Here is a 21,278-nt window from a genome sequence, read left to right as displayed (position 1 = left end):
ACTAAGGGCTGTCGATGCTGTAGCGCGAAGTGCAGTTGTTGTGCTCTCGGTCGTCATTGGTGGTCGCTGTAGTGTGAGGAGTTGGGTTCACTGTAGCTTCACATTACCGGTCATCAGGGATATCAGAATCTAGGCACGAACAAGCCCATTGACGGTCGCAAAGAGCCCAAAACATCAGGATTTCTTATTTTCTTCCAGCGGCATGCACTCTGGTGCCAGCTAATGGTCTAGGACCTGGGATCCAGTTGCACGTCCAGGCAGGTCCAGTTGTACCAGGTTAACTGAGCAGGAAGGCCTCTGAAGCTTGTTGTGTACCTGTAGCTCCGGACAAAAGGTCAGCCAACTGACCTTTGGAGTCAGTCAGATCCTACTGGGAACAGGGAGAGGGTCATCTCTCTTTCAATCAGCAAGGCAGGTCTTAAGCAGCGGGGCAGTCTTCTAGTAGCAGGAAGGCAGTCCTCTGAGTACAAGGCAGTCTTTCTGAATTCTTCTACAGGTCAAGGAGCATACTGAAGAGTTGGTCTGAGGTTTGAATATTTATACTTAGTGCTGGCCTTCAGTCGTGGCCCGCATGACTCGCGGGTGGGGGGGAAGCGCGGGGAGAGGAGTAAATAACATTTTAAAAAGAATCTTACCTTCCTGGGTCCCTCGCTGTCGCAGCTCCTGGCCGGGTCCTGGTTACCTGCTCTGCTGCTGAACAGGAATCAGGCAGCCTCCCTCCCCTCCCCTAATCCAATAACAAAGCTGCAATGACATTGCGATTGGTGGGGATAGCGCCCAGCCGGACGCCAATGGGGAAGACATTTTCTCCATGTAGGCTGCATGCAGCCTACATGGAGAAAAGGGAGAGTGTGCACGACTGGTTTGGTCGGTCCCACAGAGCCGACGACTCAGTGAGGGCTCGCAATATTGGGCAAGCCTCTCCTCCCCGACTAGCCCAGTCCCACCAAATACTTCTGCTTTCTGGCAGTGTGAGAAGTAGAAACATTAAATGGTAGTTTTACCATTTTATGTTTCTGCTTCTCGCACTGCAAAAAAGCAGTGGGGCGAATCTCCTCCGCCCACATGGAGGAGCCTCCCCTAGCAGCCTTTGACGTGAGAAAATGTGTAGACTACCCCCTACATCTGGTTCTACAAATTTCCTTCCTACCCTACCCAGGCTCCAATAGGTCTAGGGATACAAAACACTGGTGTCCTGTTCTTTGTTTGTGTACTGGAGGCAGCCCCTTTGAAATGTAAGTGAGGCAGGCAATAGCTCTGCCCCTCCCATCCTGGCAAGATGCCCCATCCTACCAACACCTAGTCCCCTTTGTCTCACTTTCTGGGAGGAATACATAAAGGTCAACTGCCAGCTACACCCAGTCATGTGATCCAGGTCACAGGTTTAAGGCACCAAGTGGTTAGGACAAGAAAATGGCAACTTTCTAAAAGTTACATTTTCAAAACTGCAAATTTGCCATTAAAGGGGATTTTAAATGAAAATTATTTGGAGACCAAACATGGCATTTCTACATGTTCCCAATCAAATGTTGTTTTTATTAAATGTAATAAGGTAGCCCAATGTTATCCCATGGGAAAGGTGGGCCTTGCAGTAGTGAAAAACAAATACACTGCATTCTCCTCTATGTGGTGCTTATGACCTACCCTAGGGGTGACTTCTATGTATTAAAAAGGAGGGTTTATGCCTGACACAAGGTTTATTTTGCAAAGTCAAACGGCAGTTTAAAGCTGGAGACAGGCTGCAATGGCAGACATAAGCCATGTTTAAAAGCGTTACTTAAGTGGATGGCACAATACGTGCTGCAGGCCCACTAGCAGCATTTCATTTACACAGGCCAGGGCACATGCATTATCACTTTACTCAGGACTTACAAGTAAATTAAATGTGCCAAGAGGATGTAAATCAGTTTAACCATGTTTCATGGAATGAGCACAAGCACTTCAGCACTGGGTATCAGTGGTAAAGTGCACAGAGTCCTAGGACAAACAAAAACGGCTTCAGGAAACAGGAGGGCTGAAGGCAAAATATTTGGGGGTGACCCTACAGAGAGGGCCAGATCCAACACGACCCCCTCTAGCCAAAAGCCAGGGTTGACTAATCAATACCTTCATGGACTTCCCTGCTTCGATGATAGAATGGGGAGAATGGGCCTCTAACTATACACTACTGCAGAGGGAAAGTGAGGGCAAAACTGCTTTCTCCAGGAAGCCTTGTATGTCTCCCAGGGGCGGTGTGGTGTCACAAGTACTAATCCAAAAATATTTTATTTATTTACATTGGTCTATTCATAATAATACCCTTTGAATCTCATATCACTGAATAGAGTAGCCTATCCATTTCCAGTTTCACCAGGTGAGGCAGTCTATGTCATAATGTGCCTGTGCCCCATCTGCATATAAATGGGCTGGGTATTCTTGATAATTGAGACCACATAACAGTTCCTGCACTAAACATATTTTTCTTTGATTGCCAGTAGATCATTGTCTTGAGAGGCTTCCAATGTCATGCATTTTTCATGTTTCTTTAATCTGTATCAAGTGATGTTAATTAGCTATAGTGTACTGGCCTCACCCACATACCATTTTAATACACATACTTTCCAGTACCACTTTGAACGTTTCCCACAGTACTATGCAATCCGATCCCATATTTTCTAATAAAAGCTTGTTATAGCTTTTTTGATTGTATCCCTCACCACTCAGTCATTAAGCATGTTTATTAGTAGCCTTTATGTCAGTATGTTAGTTTGTTATCACATTATATAATGGGGTGAGTGGTCTGAAACAAATCTTGCTCAGGTAGTATATAAGTTAGTAGTCCACCCAGTTAGATGTGTGGCTATGTGAAGCATGGCAATTATAGTACAAACAAAATGCAATGGGAGAGTGATATGAGTATTTACTAATGTAGACGTGTGCACCTCTCCAGATATCTCCTAGGGCACAATTAATCCTATAAGTGGAGAAGTCTTTCACCAGCCTGGTGCTAGGCACTTCTGGCAAAAGTGGAAACGATGTGTCACCTTGTAGTCATGCAAGTAAAGTCCCTCCCACATATTAGCAGTGTTTAGTCAGTAATGGCTATGCATAAGCTCAGTTGAATAGTATTCCAGGGGCTACATCAGATGCATACATACTCAGAAGAGAAAGAGAACAGTGACCCTAGTAGTGAGAAATATCTGCCACCAGGGTTCCCCATTCAGCTAGTGCATGGTTATGAATCTCATAGTCTAACTCATATTAACACCTCTCTGGTAGATGCTGAGTTTTTAGTGTGATAAAAATGACCCCTCCTCTTCTCCATCCAAAAAAAACACTTCCGAAGTTTCCGTCCATCATCACCTGTTATCTGGATTTCCTGAACAACAGCAATGTGAAACACCCTTCTTTTGAGGTTCAAGAGTATTGCATGCCTTAGGGGGTGTGGCTGTAAGCTGATGCCGTAGATTGAAGAACTCAGAGGTCCCGCCCAGCGACCCCCACTTCCGAAGGTATTTTGATAATATGTTACTTCCAGGGGTCTCCCAAACATAGTATAAGACCCCCAAGGTGCTGCTGCATGCTGCAATTTCATTTGTGCGGCTGTCACCGCCGAGGACAGGAACAGCTGAGCGAAGGAGGACCTTCCTATGCTTGCGTGCAGATTCAAAACAAGCAGCTATGGGTACCGAACTCAGGCATGCGGTAAAACGAGCAGAAAACCAAGAAAAAAATAATCCCCTAAACAGATAAAGAACCAAAGCGTAAACATGCAGAACGTGGTCCCTGCTCTGTGGGAGGAACAAAAGAGAAAAAGGAGGGACAAAGAGGCAGGACTGACCACCAGCAAGCAAGGATTTTTAGAGGACACTGAAACAAACAAATGAATAGCAGGGAAAATGGCTTTAAGCCCAGGAGAAGTATATACTACAGTATATACAAGAGGGCTTGAATGCTCAACCTAACCAAAGGCATTTTAGCTTAAAATGAAGGGCGCTCCATCCCCATATTGCTTGTAAGTGGCCTTCCATGTTAAACCTGAACCACATGATTAATGACTCAGGTGACACATTTCTGGCAATCTGACTGCCTTTGACTGAGCACAAGACTTTCAAATTCAGAGAAATGACATGCAAACGCCTAAGGTAATTTAAGGTGGTGCATCCTATGGAAAGGTGGAATAAATGTTTAGGGCAGATGTTTTCTCTTAGACTGTGTACTTGGAAGTCTAGACCTAATTTGTTGCACTGCTCTATGGACAGGGGGACAAAACAGTATTGGGATTGAGAGAAAGGGAGTTTGATGGGGTGATGATAAAAAAATGAATTTAACATTAAAGATATGATATTGAGCACAACTCAGAGGAACTTCCCACGCAAAAGAAATGTGTAACTTTTGTGATTCTGGCTTTATTGTAAATGTTTTGTAAATATCAGAGAAAAAGAATGCTTGCCCATTAAAAAAATAAAGGGCCAGATGTATCAAATGGTTTTGCCCATTCTGTGTCTATTGGGAAATGTGTTGATACATATGTCCCAAAATTACTGGTAACCAAGATTTGCTTTGTAAAGAGTGACGTTCTACAGCAACACCTGAAAGTCTGAATTTCTAACTATCTATCCATACTTGAACATATGTAACTTTTTCTTTTCTTAATACAAGTAAACCCTTTATATCTAGTTGTGTATCAATATATGTAATACTTTATTCTTACTGTAAAAAGAAAGAAAAAGAAAAGCCATCAACTCCCTCTAATGCACAACTCTATGTCTCATTCTATCCTTCTCTCAAAATTTACTCTACCTAAACTATCTCACTCATCCCAAACCACATCTGACTTACAGGAGCTCCCAAATAACACTATCTAGACTCTTACCTCCTCCATCCCTCCTTTGTTCTATTCAATCAAATTAACAGACTCACAATTAATATGTTGTATTTCCCTATACTAATCCACCATTAATCCTCTGGGTCCAGAGTTGCTTGCTACTCGCCAAAAAGTGCTTCACCTCCTCGTCGGGGTAGTATGTGCTATATAAATACAATTACAATTACTCGAGCTAAAGTGGATGACACATTCAGTCCTATTTTAGAATGTGTGAAATAAAATAAATAATCCATATCGATTAGATATTGCTCTTAGCTAAAAAAACAAATATATAATTCGACAAATGTTCAAAGGTGCTGAAATTCTGTGCATGTGACATTGTTTGCTTTAACAAGCTGAATATTTTATAATCAAGTTAAACAAAATAGTATTATCAATAGCTTTTACCTGTATCCTGTCTTTCATTTTATGAGAGTGCTTCTTTAATTCACAAATCTTCTGGCTTTTAGCTTCAATATCAAGTTCCAGCTTCTTTACTTGCTGCTGCAGAGCTGCTTCTTGAGCCTGAAAACCTTTCCTCTGCTCTAGTTCCCTTTGTTGCCACTGTTTAAGTGTCTCTGTTACGGACTGTTGCAGAACCTTTTTCAATGCTTCTTTCTCTTTTTCACAGTTAGCCTGTAATTTTATAGTTTTCTGCACACATTCTTCGCTTATTTTTTGGTTCTCTGTCTTAAGGCTTTTCATTTCACTAAGCAAGGACTGCAGCTCCAGGCTGTGCTGTTCGTTTAATTTCTCTTTTCTGTCCAAGCTCTCTTTTCTATAGACTGTGCATTCTTTCCTTAGGTTGTCTGCTTCTTGGTTCATTAGTTGGAGTTGTTTTTCAAAGTCAGTCTTCATATCTAACATCTCCTTAGAAAGGCAAATTATTTTTTCAGCATGTTCTATCTCAGTTCTTTGATCCCGCTCTTCCACTTCCTTCTTGTACAAGGCCAAATCAGCGATGGCTTCTTCCCTCAACTTCTTGTGCAGCTCCATGGCCTCTTCTAGCGCCTGGAGGCGCTGCTTGAGATCCAATTCTTCTTGTTCTTTCATTTTATATTGATTAATCTTTTCCTTTGTCTCAGTGACAATGTGATCAATCTCGTCCTTATGAGAATCTTTAATGGCATGGATACTGGCCTCGAGTTCATCGTTCTTCATATTCAATGAGTAAATTACCTGTCAAATAAACAAACGTGTACTGTTATATCCCCTGTAATTAGTTTTTAACACTTAATTAAATCAGTTTTAAACAGTTTCCCATCACTTAGAGAAAAAAAACTGTTGCAGATATGTACTATGCATTGTATGTCAATATTCTATATATCATAGGTATAGAGACCAACATCCTGTTTTTTGCTAAAACGATTCTGTTCACATAGGAATACGCTCTACTTATCACACGCATTACTATTACATATGTATCTATGTTATTTAGCTGACAGACCTGTTGCACTGAGGACACTACACAGCTTTAATCAAAGAAGAAACATAAGAAAGACTGCCATACATTCCCATTAAACAGAATTCAAGCATTGCACCTTGGGTGCTGAGCCTATGATTCGAAGAAAATTGCCACCATTTTGTTTTGGGAGGCTGGTGTTGTCAGTGCCTAGTCGGCCACAGAACCGCATGCAATTATGCGACTGAGGAATTGCCCACCCGCCTAATGGAGCAAGGAGGTTTCACCATGAGCAGGCTATATGGGGAAGCCATACTGGAACAAGGCTTATTTTGAAAGCTGAGAGGCAGTCATGCACATCATTCCTAAGTGCTGTGTCATACAATCTTGCAGTTTGTCCTTAGTGTTTTTCATTAACAATATGGGAAGTTTGCTAACCTGGGAGCTGTTTGGTCTTAGGGTTCACTTTTGGATGTAGTAATGTGATAGTCTCATTTTTGGTAAACCGTAATACGCTATGTTACATAAAATTTGTTGTGACAGTACTAGTGCTCTAATGGTGATGTTGGCCTAAATCATAAAGTATCCAATGCAGTTCATCCAATTTAAGACGAACGTTGTTTCTTTAAACCTGTACCCCTGGAAAAAGGTATTTATCTTTTACATTTCACTTCCTGTTGTCCTTGTGATGTTCAGATAATGTTAAATCAATAATTTAAATGTCTACCTGAAGTAGTTTGTTTTTATCTTTTGCATGACTGTCTGCTCTTATAACACACGTATGTTTTACTCTGGTTATGGTGACTATGGCATTGTAAAGCTTTACTATACACTAAAATGCTTAATTTATAGGCTGGCGGCTAAACCAACTATGGATAGGGAAAAGAAATTTGTTGTTATTTTGCATTGCTATTGCATAGAAAAAAGATGAACACTTTTCTCTCTTTCTAGTGGATTTAACTGCAGATTCTTCACCTTTAGAAAATCACCAGGCACCAGAGGGGATCTTGAAGATTTAAAACAGCCTTGCTCCAGCATGCCAGTAGGAGGCGCCATATGGCTCTGCGTTGACTTCTTACTGCCCCTGAAGTGATGAACAGATCTGCATATAAGCGCCACCCTGCGCGCCGTCAGTTTCTTTCTTGACTGTCTGTGCCTATCAACATGGATCCCAACAATAATCATAAGTTCCAGTGTGCAGATTCCTAAATTGGAACGTTTTAGGTTGATTTAGGAAGGAAAAGAGACCATACCACAGAACAGGTAGGTGTGAGTACAGCGAGGAATCTGCAGTTAGATAGATTATACACCAGAAAGAGTGTTATTGAAGGTAAGTAACTTGTCCTTCCGATGGATTCTTCTTACCACGGAATCTCTCCTTTAAAATGGATGCCAAAGCAGTACCTCCCCACGTTTTGAGTGGTGGAATGACTAAGACCAATAAGTCTTGCAGGACCAAATGGCTAAAATTCCCACACCATCAGGCTTGGCTGTGAAGGCAGAAGTGCTTTGTGAACTTGTGCACTGATGCCTATGTCACAGCCTGACAGAAATCCAGAACACTCCAAGTGCAAATGCAGTGGTAGCAGCTGTGCCCCTGAAGAATGGTCCTGCAGGCTGCTTCCTGGCCAGTATATAGCAGACTTAAATGCAGAAGACTGTGCGGTGCTTTGCCTTTCTTTGCCCCCGAAAATCCCACAAAAATGTATTTTTCACCTGATGGTCTTTGGTGCGATCAATGTAAAATTTCAGGCTCTTTTAGGGTCCAGCTGATGGAATCTCTCCTTTTTTGAGGGGGTGAGGCAGAGCAAAAAGCATTGAGAGGGTCATGGATTACCCAAGGTAACAAAGCAGCACAACCTTTGGCAAAAAGGCGACCCTGGTCATCAAAACCAGTTTATCTGGGAAAAATGTGATATAACACGGCTATGCCAATAAAACTTGGAGGTCACTCATGCAACGAGCTGAAGGCATAATGACAAGGAATATAGGGCCAGATGTAGGTAATTCTATTTTACCGACTCATAAATACGGAATTTTACCGATTCGGTATTTATGAATCGGTAAAATAGAAGGAGGGAGATATGGGTAAATTCGGTAATTTAATTACCGAATCGGTAAAAATCGGTATTTACCGAATCGGTAATGCCCATTGATTCCTATGGGCCTTGAAGCCCATAGGAATCAATGGGCATTACCAAATCGGTATTTACCGATTCAGTAAATACCGAATCCTGCAAGGGTGCAGGGGGTGTCACTTTGACACCCTCTAGCACCCCAAATACAGGCATGTGTGCCATGTGGCACACAGACATGCCCTAAGGGCATGTCTGTCTGTCACATGGCATAGGTGTGCATGCACACATGTGCATGCACACCTGGATTCGGTATTTTACCACCCAATTGGATTGGGTGGTAAAATACCGAATCTGTAAGGCCTTTGGGACTCAGAAGAGTCCCACCTACATCTGGCAGTTACCGAATCGGTAAAAATACCGATTCTGTATTTTACCGATTCGGTAAATTTACTGATTCAGTAAATTTACTGAATCGGTAAAATTGGCCCTCTACATCACAAATACCCATTTACCGGTCGGTAACGGTCGAAATCGGCCATTAGGTAAAAGGTCTCCTACAGCTGGCCCATAGTCTTCAGAGTCAGGAGAGGTAGTGAACAGCTGTGATTCAGCTCGAAGGAAGTGTACATGAGAAAAGTGAGGAACAAATCAAATTGAGATTCCATTGTAGAATTACAAAGGGTTTGAGGGAAACATATGTTAAACCTTTCATAAACCTCAGGAGAACAGGTGATTTAAACTAGGACGGCTGGTCCGACAAGCACATAAAGGCAGAAAGGATGGACAAATATTCTTTAATGGTGCCAACAGTAAGTTTTTTCTGGGCCAGAGACAAAACAAACAGTCAGTTTAGCCAGATTAGAAAGGCATATAGGAGTCCCATGCTCCACTTGAAATGGAATGCATCTCTTAGACAGAGCCTTCCTGGAAGCTCCAGTGCACAAACTGTTTCACACTGCACTTCCTCGACAATGGCGAAAAGATCTAGCCAGGGCACTCCCCACCACTGGAAGGCGTCTTGTGCCACCACTATTCGTGATACGCCAGGTGCCGGCAGCTGAGTTTGTCTGCCCTAGTGTTGAAAGATCCCACCACGTGGTTCATGACTAGGGAAAGCTCTGATGCTCCACCCAGCTCCAGAGACGATGAGCCTCTAGGCACAGGTCCCAAGACCCCACAAAGCCCTGCTTGTTCCAATACCACATGGAGGTGAAGATGTCGTCCTAGAGAACCCGAACAAGCCTCCCTTTGATGAATGGTAGGAAGCCTTTCAGTGCCAAGTGAATGGCCTGCACCTCTAACATGGAGATGTGGAGTCGGTTATCTGCCAGTGACAAGAATACTCTAAACCCCCAGATGAACTCACCTGCCCAGCAGTGACATGTCTGCCACCAATAGTCAGTTCTGAGTGTGGCAGGGAGAGAGGTCTGCCGCTGATCCAACTGCAGTCAAGCAGCTGCCACTGCAGATCTACTGCAGTCTTCTCCAAAACCTGGATAAAATCCAACAGGATCTTCTTGTGCTGGGCCCATTGGGAATTCAGGTTTCTCTGCCGAGTCTGCATGTGTGCCACCAGGCATAGTCAATGAGCAGGAAGGAGGAGGCCAACAGGCAATGAAGACTCAGAGCTCTAACTGATACCAGGACTGTGGTTCAAACACTGGGATATATATATATAGCCCAAATGTCTTGAACTCACTGTGTTGGTGAGAAGGCCCAAAACTGCACTGTGTCCAGACCAGCTCCATTAAAATTGGCATGTTGATAGTGAACCACAACGATGTACAGAGGCTCGCCATAGTCTGGAGGGGGTTTACAACTGACAATGGCAAGCCTGACTTCAACAGCCACTCTCCAAAGGTGTGCTGCAACAACTTTATCACTTTATATAACACTTGAAGGGCGCTAGTGAGGCCGAAGGTGAGCACAGCAAACTGGAAATATTCCTGGCCTACCCTGAAATGCAAGTAGCATCTGTTGATCTGCAGTATGGGTACATAAAAATGGGTATCCTACAGGTCCAACACCACTGTCTTGTCAACTGGATACATGACAGACATAACGTGGTCCAATGTGAGCATGATAAAGTTGTCCTTCCACAGGAATGTGTTCCGAGGACAGAGATCTAAATTAGGACGAAGGTCTCCATCCTTCTTTGACACCAGGATTTAGCAGGAGTAACAGCTAGTGCGTATTTATGATGACTGAACCGTTTCTATGGCTCTTTTAGCCAAAATAGCATGCACGTCTTGCAGAAAGCTGGATAGTTACTCCTCTGAAAGTCGCTCTGATGTAGGCAGAAAATTTGTCAGGTTGGAAAGTAATGGTAGGAATAGCCTTGTAGAACATTATGAAGATACCACCTGTCGGATGTTATGTTATGTGGATTTGTATAGCGCACTAATCACCTGTGAGGGTATCCAGACTCTCAGCAGAGTTGTAGGCGATTGACTATCTGAACGTTATTTAAAAATCCAGGTCTTAAGCTTCTTGCGAAACTCGAGAAGCGATGGGGAGGCTCTGATGTACAACAGGAGGCCGTTCCGGGCTTTAGGAGACACGAATATGAAGGTGTGACTTCCTGCTCTTCTGCTGTGTCGCGGGGTATGTGTACAAGTTAGCGTCCTGCAGAGCGGAGATTTTTGGAGGGTTGATGGAAGTGTACGCGTTGGTTTAGGAATACAGAGGTGATGTTGTTTAGTGCTTTGTATGAGTGCCTGAGAAGTTTGAAATCTGTGTGTTTGTGTTTTGGAGCCAATGCAGTTCTCTGAGGTGAGGTGTGTTATGGAAGCAGCGGGGTAGGTTGAGGACGAGTCTTGCTGGTGTGTTCTGGATATTTTGGAGTCTGTTTAGGAGCTTCTTGGTTATTCCAGCATAGAGGTTGCTTCCATAGTCCAGTTGCCTGGTTACGAGTGCCTACCTAACTGTCTTCATGGTGTTCTCCGGCAGCCACGTAAAGATTTTTCGAAGCATCCTCATGTTGTGGAAGCAGGTGAAGGTCACTGAATTGAGCTGGGCAGATATGTTGAATGTGTCTGTAGCCCTAGTGGGTGTAGGTCTTTGGGCGCTATCAATTCCTCACTTGTGCGTCCCGATAGGCCAACAGGGGTAGCTGCTGTCTATCCTAATATGTGTCTGAATATATACTTTAGGGGACCAAGAAGGGTAATACTAGGACCGCCAACCAGAGTAGCAGCCGCACGTCCCACTGTTTGCAACGCCTATTCCCGCGTATAAATTGTCCGCGAAACGACAGCGCCCAAAGACTTACACCTAACAGATTCTTGGCTTATTGGCCATTTGCTGATCTATGCTGACTATTATCAACGAAATCGTGAATTCTAGCTCTACATTAATTTCGTAATAGGATTAACAAGAGAAGAACGAGGCACATTCCAGACCTCTTCACCCAAATCTTCTTTCTGGACTTATTGGTTTCGTATAAGCCCTGACGAAGTTCCAAGTGAACGAATCGTGTTGGCTGAGATTTTAAAGATTGAAAAAGAATAAAGGAATTGTGGATAAATTCGAAGTCTTTTTGTACTTTACCTTTTGGTGCACCATCCATTTCTCCATATATTCTTTGTTTTGTACCTATGTTCTATCCTGCTTCTTTTTAACTTTCCTTTGTTCGTTCTTTATTTGCATTTCTCTTTCCTTCCTTCGTGCTGGCTCACTGCATTTGCCCACTTTAAAAACTTCTTACTGTCACCAAAAAGCTTTAGACCTAGTTTCTAGATGCAACATAAGAGCAATTTTGGGTCAAGTAAAGTTTTCCAAAGCAGCCGGACCCAATACAAGATAGGGCAGCGCACTATAATGTCAGCAGTACTTTAAAAGGGAATTACCAACCTACCGTTCAGCTTCTGGAAATGGATTGCACCTCCGCTCCCGCAAATTCAACAAACATGTCGCTCGCACCTCTCAAGCCCTCTATATTGAATATAGAATTAGGGCAAAACAAAAAGTGTATTATTCTAGGTAGATTTCTATTTTTCTATCTTTGTCCTATCCTGACATCTTGTGGCTAAAACTGGTAAAGCAGCCAGCTACTTCCGCTGTTCTTGAAGTTAGGAATAAAGATTATAGTAATCAATCAGTATAAAGCCAAAGAGACCAGCGGCGTATTAAAGTCTGCGGGCCAGCTAAAATCTTGCAGCGGGCCGAAGTTGGCCCGCAGGCCGTAGTTTGGAGACCCCTGTCCTAGGGTGAGAGCCTTTGCTTTCAGAAGAACCAGAACAAAAGCCTGTCTGGGGAGAGGGTGAAACACCCCCTCCAACAGGATGACCTGCTGATTAGCCTCCTTGGGCCGGCGAGCTTCAAAGAAGCTGCCACCTTTGGAATGCGAATTTGGCTTCCCTCACAGGAGAGAAAGCCAATCCCCCTGTACGGAGCCCCCTTGGCATCTGGACAGGCGGGAAAATGAGGAGATTCGTCCTGTAAGTCAATATACTGTACCTGTTTGCAGAACTTGTTCTTCCTTCTACAGGATAACATTGCAGAATTCAGAAATTGTCCACTTTTTAAAGTGGAAATTAGCTAGTCAGGCAGGCATGCCACCTCCAGGCTAGTACCACCCCCAAGGTGAGGTGAGGTGGACACGATTTTTCAGAAGTAGCCATCTTTGTAATGGCATACTTAGGAATTCTGCAACAGGGTTATGCCCGCTTCCCACAGGAAGTGATTGTGTAGGGGGTGTAGTGATACCAAGGGTCAGTAGCCCTTTGGCTACTACTCTACACTCCCCTAACACCCTTAAATTCAGTATTTACGGGAGTCCCTGGCGCTAGAGAAGCAGACCTAGATCACCTAAGAAGAGAGAGAACACCAAAGAGCTATAAAAGCCCAAAAGAAAGAAGAAGCACCTGACATAGTACACAGTGGCGTAACAAAACTTGAGGGGACCCCCTTTAATGTACATGGAGGTGCTCCCCTCCGGACTCACTCCGGAGCGCTGAGGCCAGGGTACAATGCTGGGGGGTTCCCCTGGAGCTCAGGGGTCCCCCCTGTACCGCGGGGGCCTTTGTTATGCCACTGCTAGTACCTACCCTGCTGGCATGTCTGCATCCCTCATAGAAAACAGCGTCAAAGTCAACTCATCCTGCAACTGTGACTCCAGAAACTTGGGAGGACTGCCTGCCTTCTAGAAAGACCCAAGACCTCCTGTGAAGAGCGGACCTGTTCTAAAAAATCTCCAGAAAGAGAAGACTTTGGGGCCTCCGAAACTGCCAAAACCGTACACCTGAAGCCACCACTACAACCAATCAATCAGGAGATTATTGCCTGTAAATCGATGTACTGTACCTGTTTGCAGAACCTGTTCTTCCTTCCACAGGATAAAATTGCAGAACTCAGAAATTGTTCACTTTTTAAAGTGAAAAGAATATATATTTAAAAACGTACTTACCTGAACGATTTGTTTCTGATGCTTCAAACATATTAAAAGGTACTTGGTATTTTTATAAGTTAGTGCGGATCTCCTTCTGGAGTTGTGTGTGTCATTTATTAATCCTTGTGTGTATTTGTAAATGTCTTGTATTACTTTTTGTTAAGCCTAAGGCTGCTTGACCACACTACCCCTAATAGAGCACTTTGGGATTTCATAGAAAACCCCTGTCCACTCATAGGGGAACCCCATGGCTCTATATGCTGTATATTAACTTTTTGATATATCACATAAAGAACCAGTTTCCATTCATTTTTTTGAAAATAAAATATATTTTGCAATTTTGTTTATTATAATTAGTAATTTAGAGTGGGTTTGTAAGGGATTAGGTTGTGATGTTATTTAAATGAGAAATATATATATTTTCATATTAATTTGTTGTGTATTTTAATAAATTTTGAGTTGATTATTTGTTATGAACATTTTTTAAGGCTTTTATTGTATTTTGAAATTAAAATGTAATTTTTATTAAATTTTTATTATTAGTAATAGTAAGTTACATATTAGTAGTAGTTGTTGGGTTTGTAGTGGTGTGGGATGGTAAGTTAAATAATAAACAAATTATTAGCAATTTGTTTTTAAATGTTAATGAATCATTTGATTGTTAATTATATCAAATTTTTAATACTAATTTATGTAAGTTACACTTCAGCTGTGGGTTGCTGGGATTGTATGTGTACAATAAACGTACTTTTTAATACTGAATTTGTTTTTGGTGAGTTGGTTGGGAAGAAAATAAATATATAATAAGTTATAATAATTGATATTTGTATGTAATTTATTAATGTGCTGTGCTGCTGGGTGGAGAGAACAGCAGGCAAAGGCTCCCAGCTTCCTATGGAGTGCAAAACAAGCCAGCTCCGCCCAATCCCCACACTGCTCTCATGGTGAGAGGAGCCTCAGGATTGGCCGCAGGAGAAGTGGAGAGCTTCAGCCTGTGCCCAGAGAAAAAAAACGGAGAGCAGAAGACCGGCAGGTAATTAAAAAAAAAATTGTTTCAGCCCTCTCACACTGCCCCACGCTATTCTCCCACACTGCTGCACCATATTTCCCTTACACCAGTCGCTACTGTGTTTAAAATTGTTTACTAAATGGGTAATTCATATATGTAATGCTTTTGAAGTCGAACACTTTCCCTACTGTTGATTAGACAGGAATGGGAATAGTAAATCTAATTCCTCCATATTCCACAACTTTTTCTATAGTTGCTTAGAATGGAGTGGGAATAGTACGTGTAACCCCTATGAAGTCCAACACTTTCACTACTGTTGCTTTGAATTCTGAGGGGTTAGATTTACTATTACCACTTGAGTCTAACACTTTCCTTACTGTTGCTTAGACCGAAGTGGGAATATTAAATGTATCCCCTCCAAAGTCCAACACTTTCCCTACTGTTCCTTAGATTGGAGTGAGAATAATAAATGTAATCCCTTCAAAGTCCAAGCCTTTTTTTCTACTGTTGCTTGGACTGGAGTGAGAACAGTATACCTCAACCCTCCGAAATTCAACACATTCCCCACTGTTGCCGAGACAGCAGAGGGAATAGTAACTGTAACCCCTTTGAATTCCACGACGTTCCCAACTGATGGTTAAACTGCAGTGGGAATATTATATCAAATCATTCTGGAGTCCAATGTTTTTTCTAATATTGAAAAATATAGGAAAAATAGAATTTACATTATTATTTCTTTATTTTTCTATATCTATTATTGTTTGTTTTTATATTTTTAAATTTGTTATGTTTATATTATTTTTAACAAGTGTGTTTTTTGGTGTTCTAATATTTTACTATTTTATATTATGTAAGCATATATGTATGTGTGTGTGTGTGTGTGTGTTTGCGTGTATATGTGTGTGTGTATATTAGTAATGTTTTTATAGTTCTATATTGAAAATATTTATAAAACATTAATCGAGAGTAAAATAAATATGTATAAATATGTATCATCATTCATGTCACATTCTCCCTCTCTCTATCTCTCTCTCTCTCTCTCTATATATATATATATATATATATCTATATATATATATACATTCAGAAGGAAGATATATTCTTCAGTTTTTATTTTAAAACAAGCTAGCTAAATTTTGCACATATTTATGATTTATCTAAGTGTTTTATGCACATGATTTTTGGAATGCAATAATGTATGCACTCAAGGCTCTACAATGTAAACTGCCATGTAGTCTGTCTTCTATGATTATGGCCATGTGACCTGTGAGGGTGAAGGGGGTGGTCACTTCAGATATAAAATAGCAATGGCATATGACTGAAACTACACGTGAACAAGGGCTTTGTGCTCGAAACGCGTTGAGTGTGAGGTTAAATAATAAAAAAACATCTTGCCTGACGTCCTGTGGGGTCTGTGCCTCCTTCTTGCCCGCCGCCGCCGCCGCTGTGTGGGGTTGGAAGTTACGGGAGCAGACTGTCTTGGATATATATATATATATATATATATCTGAGTGAGTCTTGCATTTATGCCCTCATTATCTCCAGATAGACGGCGCACATCAGCTCCAGAAGCGGTAGGGATCACCTACAATACATTCATCGGGCATCCACTGCGCCTGCCGCGCATAAACACACACGCAGATGACTAACTTTGTTTGACCCGCATTTGAGCATTATGCATTTAGTTCGGTCAATAGTCACTTATTATTTGTATGCCACGGTGCGCTCTGGCCCCATTACTTCTACAAACAATCCGGCCGCCTACCCCGCTACTTAGCATACATATACATGAGTTCACATGAACTCCACACCACTCACCTGCCCAACACTCCCTGTCTGTGCATGGCAATCACTGGTCCATTGTTACATGTCCAAGCTTTATAGTCCTTTCACTATGTCTGAACTGCCTTACAACATTAGATGTAGTAAAATCGTGGTGTCACTGTTATTTCCTTCCTACATGTTGCAAAACTGCATGATCACTGCAAAGAACATAGTAAAAATACTGCCATCTCCTCACACTGTGTATAAATTCACCTACTCACCATTGCAAGCTCTATGTGATCAAGGCCGCATGTCTGGCGGCCGAAACGCGTCATTTGGACATCTGATGCTGTGATTAAACATCCTTAAGCACTAAGTATTGCCTGTGGAGTCTGTTTCCTGGTTCAGCGCCGCTGTGAAGGTTGGTCGCACTGCTGGGACTTTCGTGGGATATATATATATGGGATTCTTGTCACGTCTTACGCTGACGACACTCAATTGGTCGTCACAATTGATAAGCAGCGGACCGACACTGATCTCCGGTTCAAAAACTGCCTTTCTGATGTCTTTAAGTGGTTAAACATTAACCATTTGAAATGCAACAGTGCTAAGACGGAAATCATCCCATTGGGTAAAAACCTTTCCTTCTGCCCGAAAGATTGGTGGCCCCTTGGATCTGAGGCCCCCCCAAGTGCAGTTCCATCAGCCAGAAACCTAGGCGTTCAATTTGACTCATCTCTTTCCTTTGATGACCACGTTAAGACTACTGCCGGTCGCTGCTTTGGATTAATAAAATCTCTAAAAAAAATTTTTGATTTCCTCCCAATTGCAGCCAGAAAGTCAGTTGCGGTAGCCCTCATACTCTCCCGACTTGACTACTGCAATGGTCTTATGGCCGGAGTGAAAAAATCTACCCTCAGAAAGCTGCAGAGCATCCAACACGCCGCAGCTCGACTGGTCTTACAACTCCCCAGAAGGTCATCAGCGTCTGCAGCACTAAATTCGCTGCACTGGATGCCATTGCATAAAAGAATTCTTTTTAAACTACTACTTACAGTTTTCAAAACAATGCAAAATACAGGGCCCCGCTACTTTGCAAAGCGTTTCATGCGCTACAACCCCCCACGCTGCTTGAGATCCTCTGGGACAAATCTGGTCCTAATCCCCAGATTTAAATATAAGACCAAGGGTGGGAAATCCTTCAATGTTCTGGCCGCTAAAGCCTGGAACAATTTGCCTGTCAGTCTCAGATCCATAGACAATGAAAACAACTTTAGAAAACTTCTCAAGACATGGGTCTATCAACAACTAGACTCCTCCGTCCTGGCAGCCATCTAATCTTTTCCTTTCCAAATCCATCTTTCTGTTATTCTCCGCAGCTTGCTCAGCGCCATGATGCTCCCCTGGGAGCGAACGTTAGCGCTATACAAATGCACATAAATATCAAATATCAAATATCAAATATATATATATATATATATATATATATACTACTATTATAAAGAGAGAACACAAACCTTTTGGCAAGGTAAACTCAGGAACCACAGCGCCAATCCACACACCCAATACCTTGTTGTAATCCTCAGGGTGTGCAGATGGACATAGGCTATAGAAAATTTTTAAAAAACGTAAATTTAAAAATATAACTTTAAAAAAAAAGTAGTGCCCTGAAAGTAGCGCCGGCCGCGACGCTGACGGCCACGACGTAGCACTGGCCGCAACGTATGTGATGACGAGGAGGAGCGGCGGTGAAGTGAGGAGCTCGGGGAGGAGCAGCGGCTCAGGTAAGGCTCTGGGACACGGGACGGGAGGGAGCCGGTGCGGGAGGTTGGCCCGGAACAACTGCGGTAAGGCTGAGGGTCTGGGGGCAGCATTTCAGGGACACGGGACGGGAGGGAGCCGGTGCGGGAGGTTGGCCCGGAACAGCTGCGGTAAGGCTCAGGGTCTGGGGGCAGCATTTCAGGCTTGCGTGCACTCCCGCCCGGACCCCGCCCGCCACAACATTGTCCGGGACACAGACAGTGTCGTGGCGGGAGGGGGCCGGGGCGGGAGTGCACGCAAGCTTGAAATGCTGCCCCCAGCCCCCTTCTGCCCCGGGCAACGCTGGGGCGGGCTGCTAGTATATATATATATATATATATATATATATATATATATATATATATATATATTCACCCGCACAAGAACAAGAACTCTGTTCTTGTTCACGGTAGTATTGATCCATACTACCATGAACAAGAACAGAGTTTGAAATGCGTAGGAGCTTGCATCTACAATAAATGTCATCTTTATGAAGCCAAAAGGAGTGCTGCGTATTCTGTGCGGGTGCATTTTAAGCGAGACACTGTCCTGGTCTCACCGCATGCACCAACTGGAAGGTGCTGCTCTCTAAATAGGACATTGAGCGTCTTTGATATATATATATATATATATATATATATATATATATATATATATATATATATATATATATATATATATATGTGTGTGTTTTTATTTAAATATATATTAACATTATATTAATTTTCTGTCATCAGGGATGCACTCGCGATTAGAAATACCAGACACAAATTCAATTATTTTACAAGACGTGACCTCACTGACAAACCTCAACTTAGGCCATTTGGTGAAATAATTAATTATGACAATGGTAAACTTTGTCCCTTCACTCAGAAACCCACATCCAATGATAATTTACGCTACAACCACACTGGCATGGGTTAACAAGAAATGGATGGGTAACCTGTGACTTGTCACTGCCTACACAAAAAATGCAACCCTCACTTGGCGTTCCACCCTGTTCCTCATCCCCAGCCACTAAATATACTCAAGTAACTTGTTTTTCATCACACTAACACCTACATGTCCCTCGTGCAAATCCAGCAACCCCTTACTCATTCCAGATAATACAGCTAGCAACCCATGTCTATGTACAATTCCACCTTCCACTATTTTGTGATCTACCATGCCTTGTTATATCAAGCACCATCTTCAGCATTCAACAACTTCTGATTGGGCCACCAATCTTGAATCTACTTCATGAAATTTGACAAAACTTAATGATATTCTATATAAAGTGGTTATCTTTTATAAGGGGGCATGCGTCCAAGATCGGCATGGAGAATCTCTGGTCTAATCCGGAGGACACATGCAAATCTATCTCAAAGAGAACCCTGGCTGAGTCTATAAAACATCATAACCTTGAAGAGGTCTTTCGAACAGCCAGGCCATCTAGTCTCACCGACAGTTTCTTGCACTTTAAGAATGTTTACAGTTTTGAGAAAGAATTAGATGCTATAGAACCTGTCTTAGCAAAAAAATTGTTTCTACAATTCAGATATGGTACATTACCCCTCTACTCCTATTCTGATAAATGGAAATTGGGTTTAGCTCGTCCTTGTCCAGGTTGTAATGATCCGAATGAATCTCTAATCCATGTAATCTTGTTTTGTCCTGCTTATTCTGTCAGCAGGAAAAAATGGATTATACAGTTATGTGTTAACCTAGGACTGAGGAACTATATAGACTATTTTAGAATTTTAAAAACTGATACTAATGCATTGATAGTTACTGCTATTTCTAAATTCTTGTTCTCGATGTGGTTAACTAGACGAAGACTGATCCATGTGTAGTAACCCGCTTATTGTGGGTGGATGGCTCTGTCTTAGTAATAATTAGTTTTTTATCTGTTTTAAAGGAAATTTCTTAGCTTCTGTATCCTATTGTTATGTCCTTATTGTTATATTATAACCGCACGTCAACCGATTACTGCAAATATGCTAATTGAGATCTACAATGCATTGGATGAGTTGTAAATGTATTCTTTTTTTTAACTGTAATGTACTTTTATGGTTCATTAACAAACCGAAATAAAGTTGACTTGATGATGATATTTATAATTAAAAAAAAAAAGATATTCTATGCCTTTTAACTACTCTTCCTTTTCCAAAGTCATATTCAAAACCACACACATTTAGTTGAAACCCCCCCTTTGCATCATGCTCCATCCCCTCACCAATGACAGCTTCTATCCCAACCTGAATACCAATGCCCCTAGGTCAGTGACAGGATGAGTGACTTTCGAAAGGCCATTGAATCAATTGCCACTACTTCCTCATGCACTTCATGATCCTAGAGTATCACCCTACATTACTGGCATCTGTCACCAAAATCCATTTGTCCCTTGTAGCAAACATTTTTAGGGGTGCAGATTCAGCAACCTTATGTTGCACACATTTGAAAGGAGATTTACATTTATCCAACCAACAGAAACACTCATTTTTTTTCTTCAAGAGCCTCAGTGGTGCTGTCTTTTCCACAAAATGAGGTACAAACTTTGCACAGAACATAGCAAGACCAAAGAATAGCCTTACTTGTTCCTTATTTAGCAGTTCCTAAATGCTATTGTTAAGCTCGCTTTCAGTTCAACAACCTTGTTAGAAATGTGATCCCCAAGTAATCAACTTATTCTTGAGCAATTTTGCATTTCTTGCTCTTTAGCGTGAAGCCTTGAGCCCTCAAAATGTTCAAAACACTTGCAAGGGTTCTGCTGTGCTCAAGTAGCCCTGAATACAAACACATCCTCCTGCAAATATGCAACTCCATCAACATGTTTCAATAGAGTATACATGGCACTCTGAAAGATGCTGATGCTAACCCAAACAGCATCCTTTTAAATTTGGAGCCCCATTCTTGAGCAAAAAGGGATATCAAATGTCAGCATTATTTGTGCAGTTCTATCTGGTGACCCAATAGCAGAATCGCTGAGATATTTGGCAAGGGATGACGAT

At 42.2% G+C, this 21,278-nt stretch overlaps 1 protein-coding gene across 2 annotated transcripts in view; it reads right to left on the bottom strand.

Moving 5' to 3' along the window:
• The window catches only part of FAM184B (family with sequence similarity 184 member B), an 856,462-nt gene that overhangs the window by 662,076 nt on the left and 173,108 nt on the right, over positions 1 to 21,278 (bottom strand). For both annotated transcript variants that reach the window (XM_086964049.1, XM_086964050.1), the window contains exon 2: positions 5,255 to 6,025. In XM_086964049.1, the coding sequence (XP_086820175.1) occupies positions 5,255 to 6,025 (771 nt within the window). The remainder of the gene's footprint in view (positions 1 to 5,254; positions 6,026 to 21,278) is intronic.

Source organism: Lissotriton vulgaris, chromosome 3_2 (genome assembly GCF_964263255.1).
Source record: "Lissotriton vulgaris chromosome 3_2, aLisVul1.2, whole genome shotgun sequence".
NCBI lineage: Eukaryota > Metazoa > Chordata > Amphibia > Caudata > Salamandridae > Lissotriton > Lissotriton vulgaris.
This window is presented reverse-complemented; position numbering and strand designations above follow the sequence as displayed.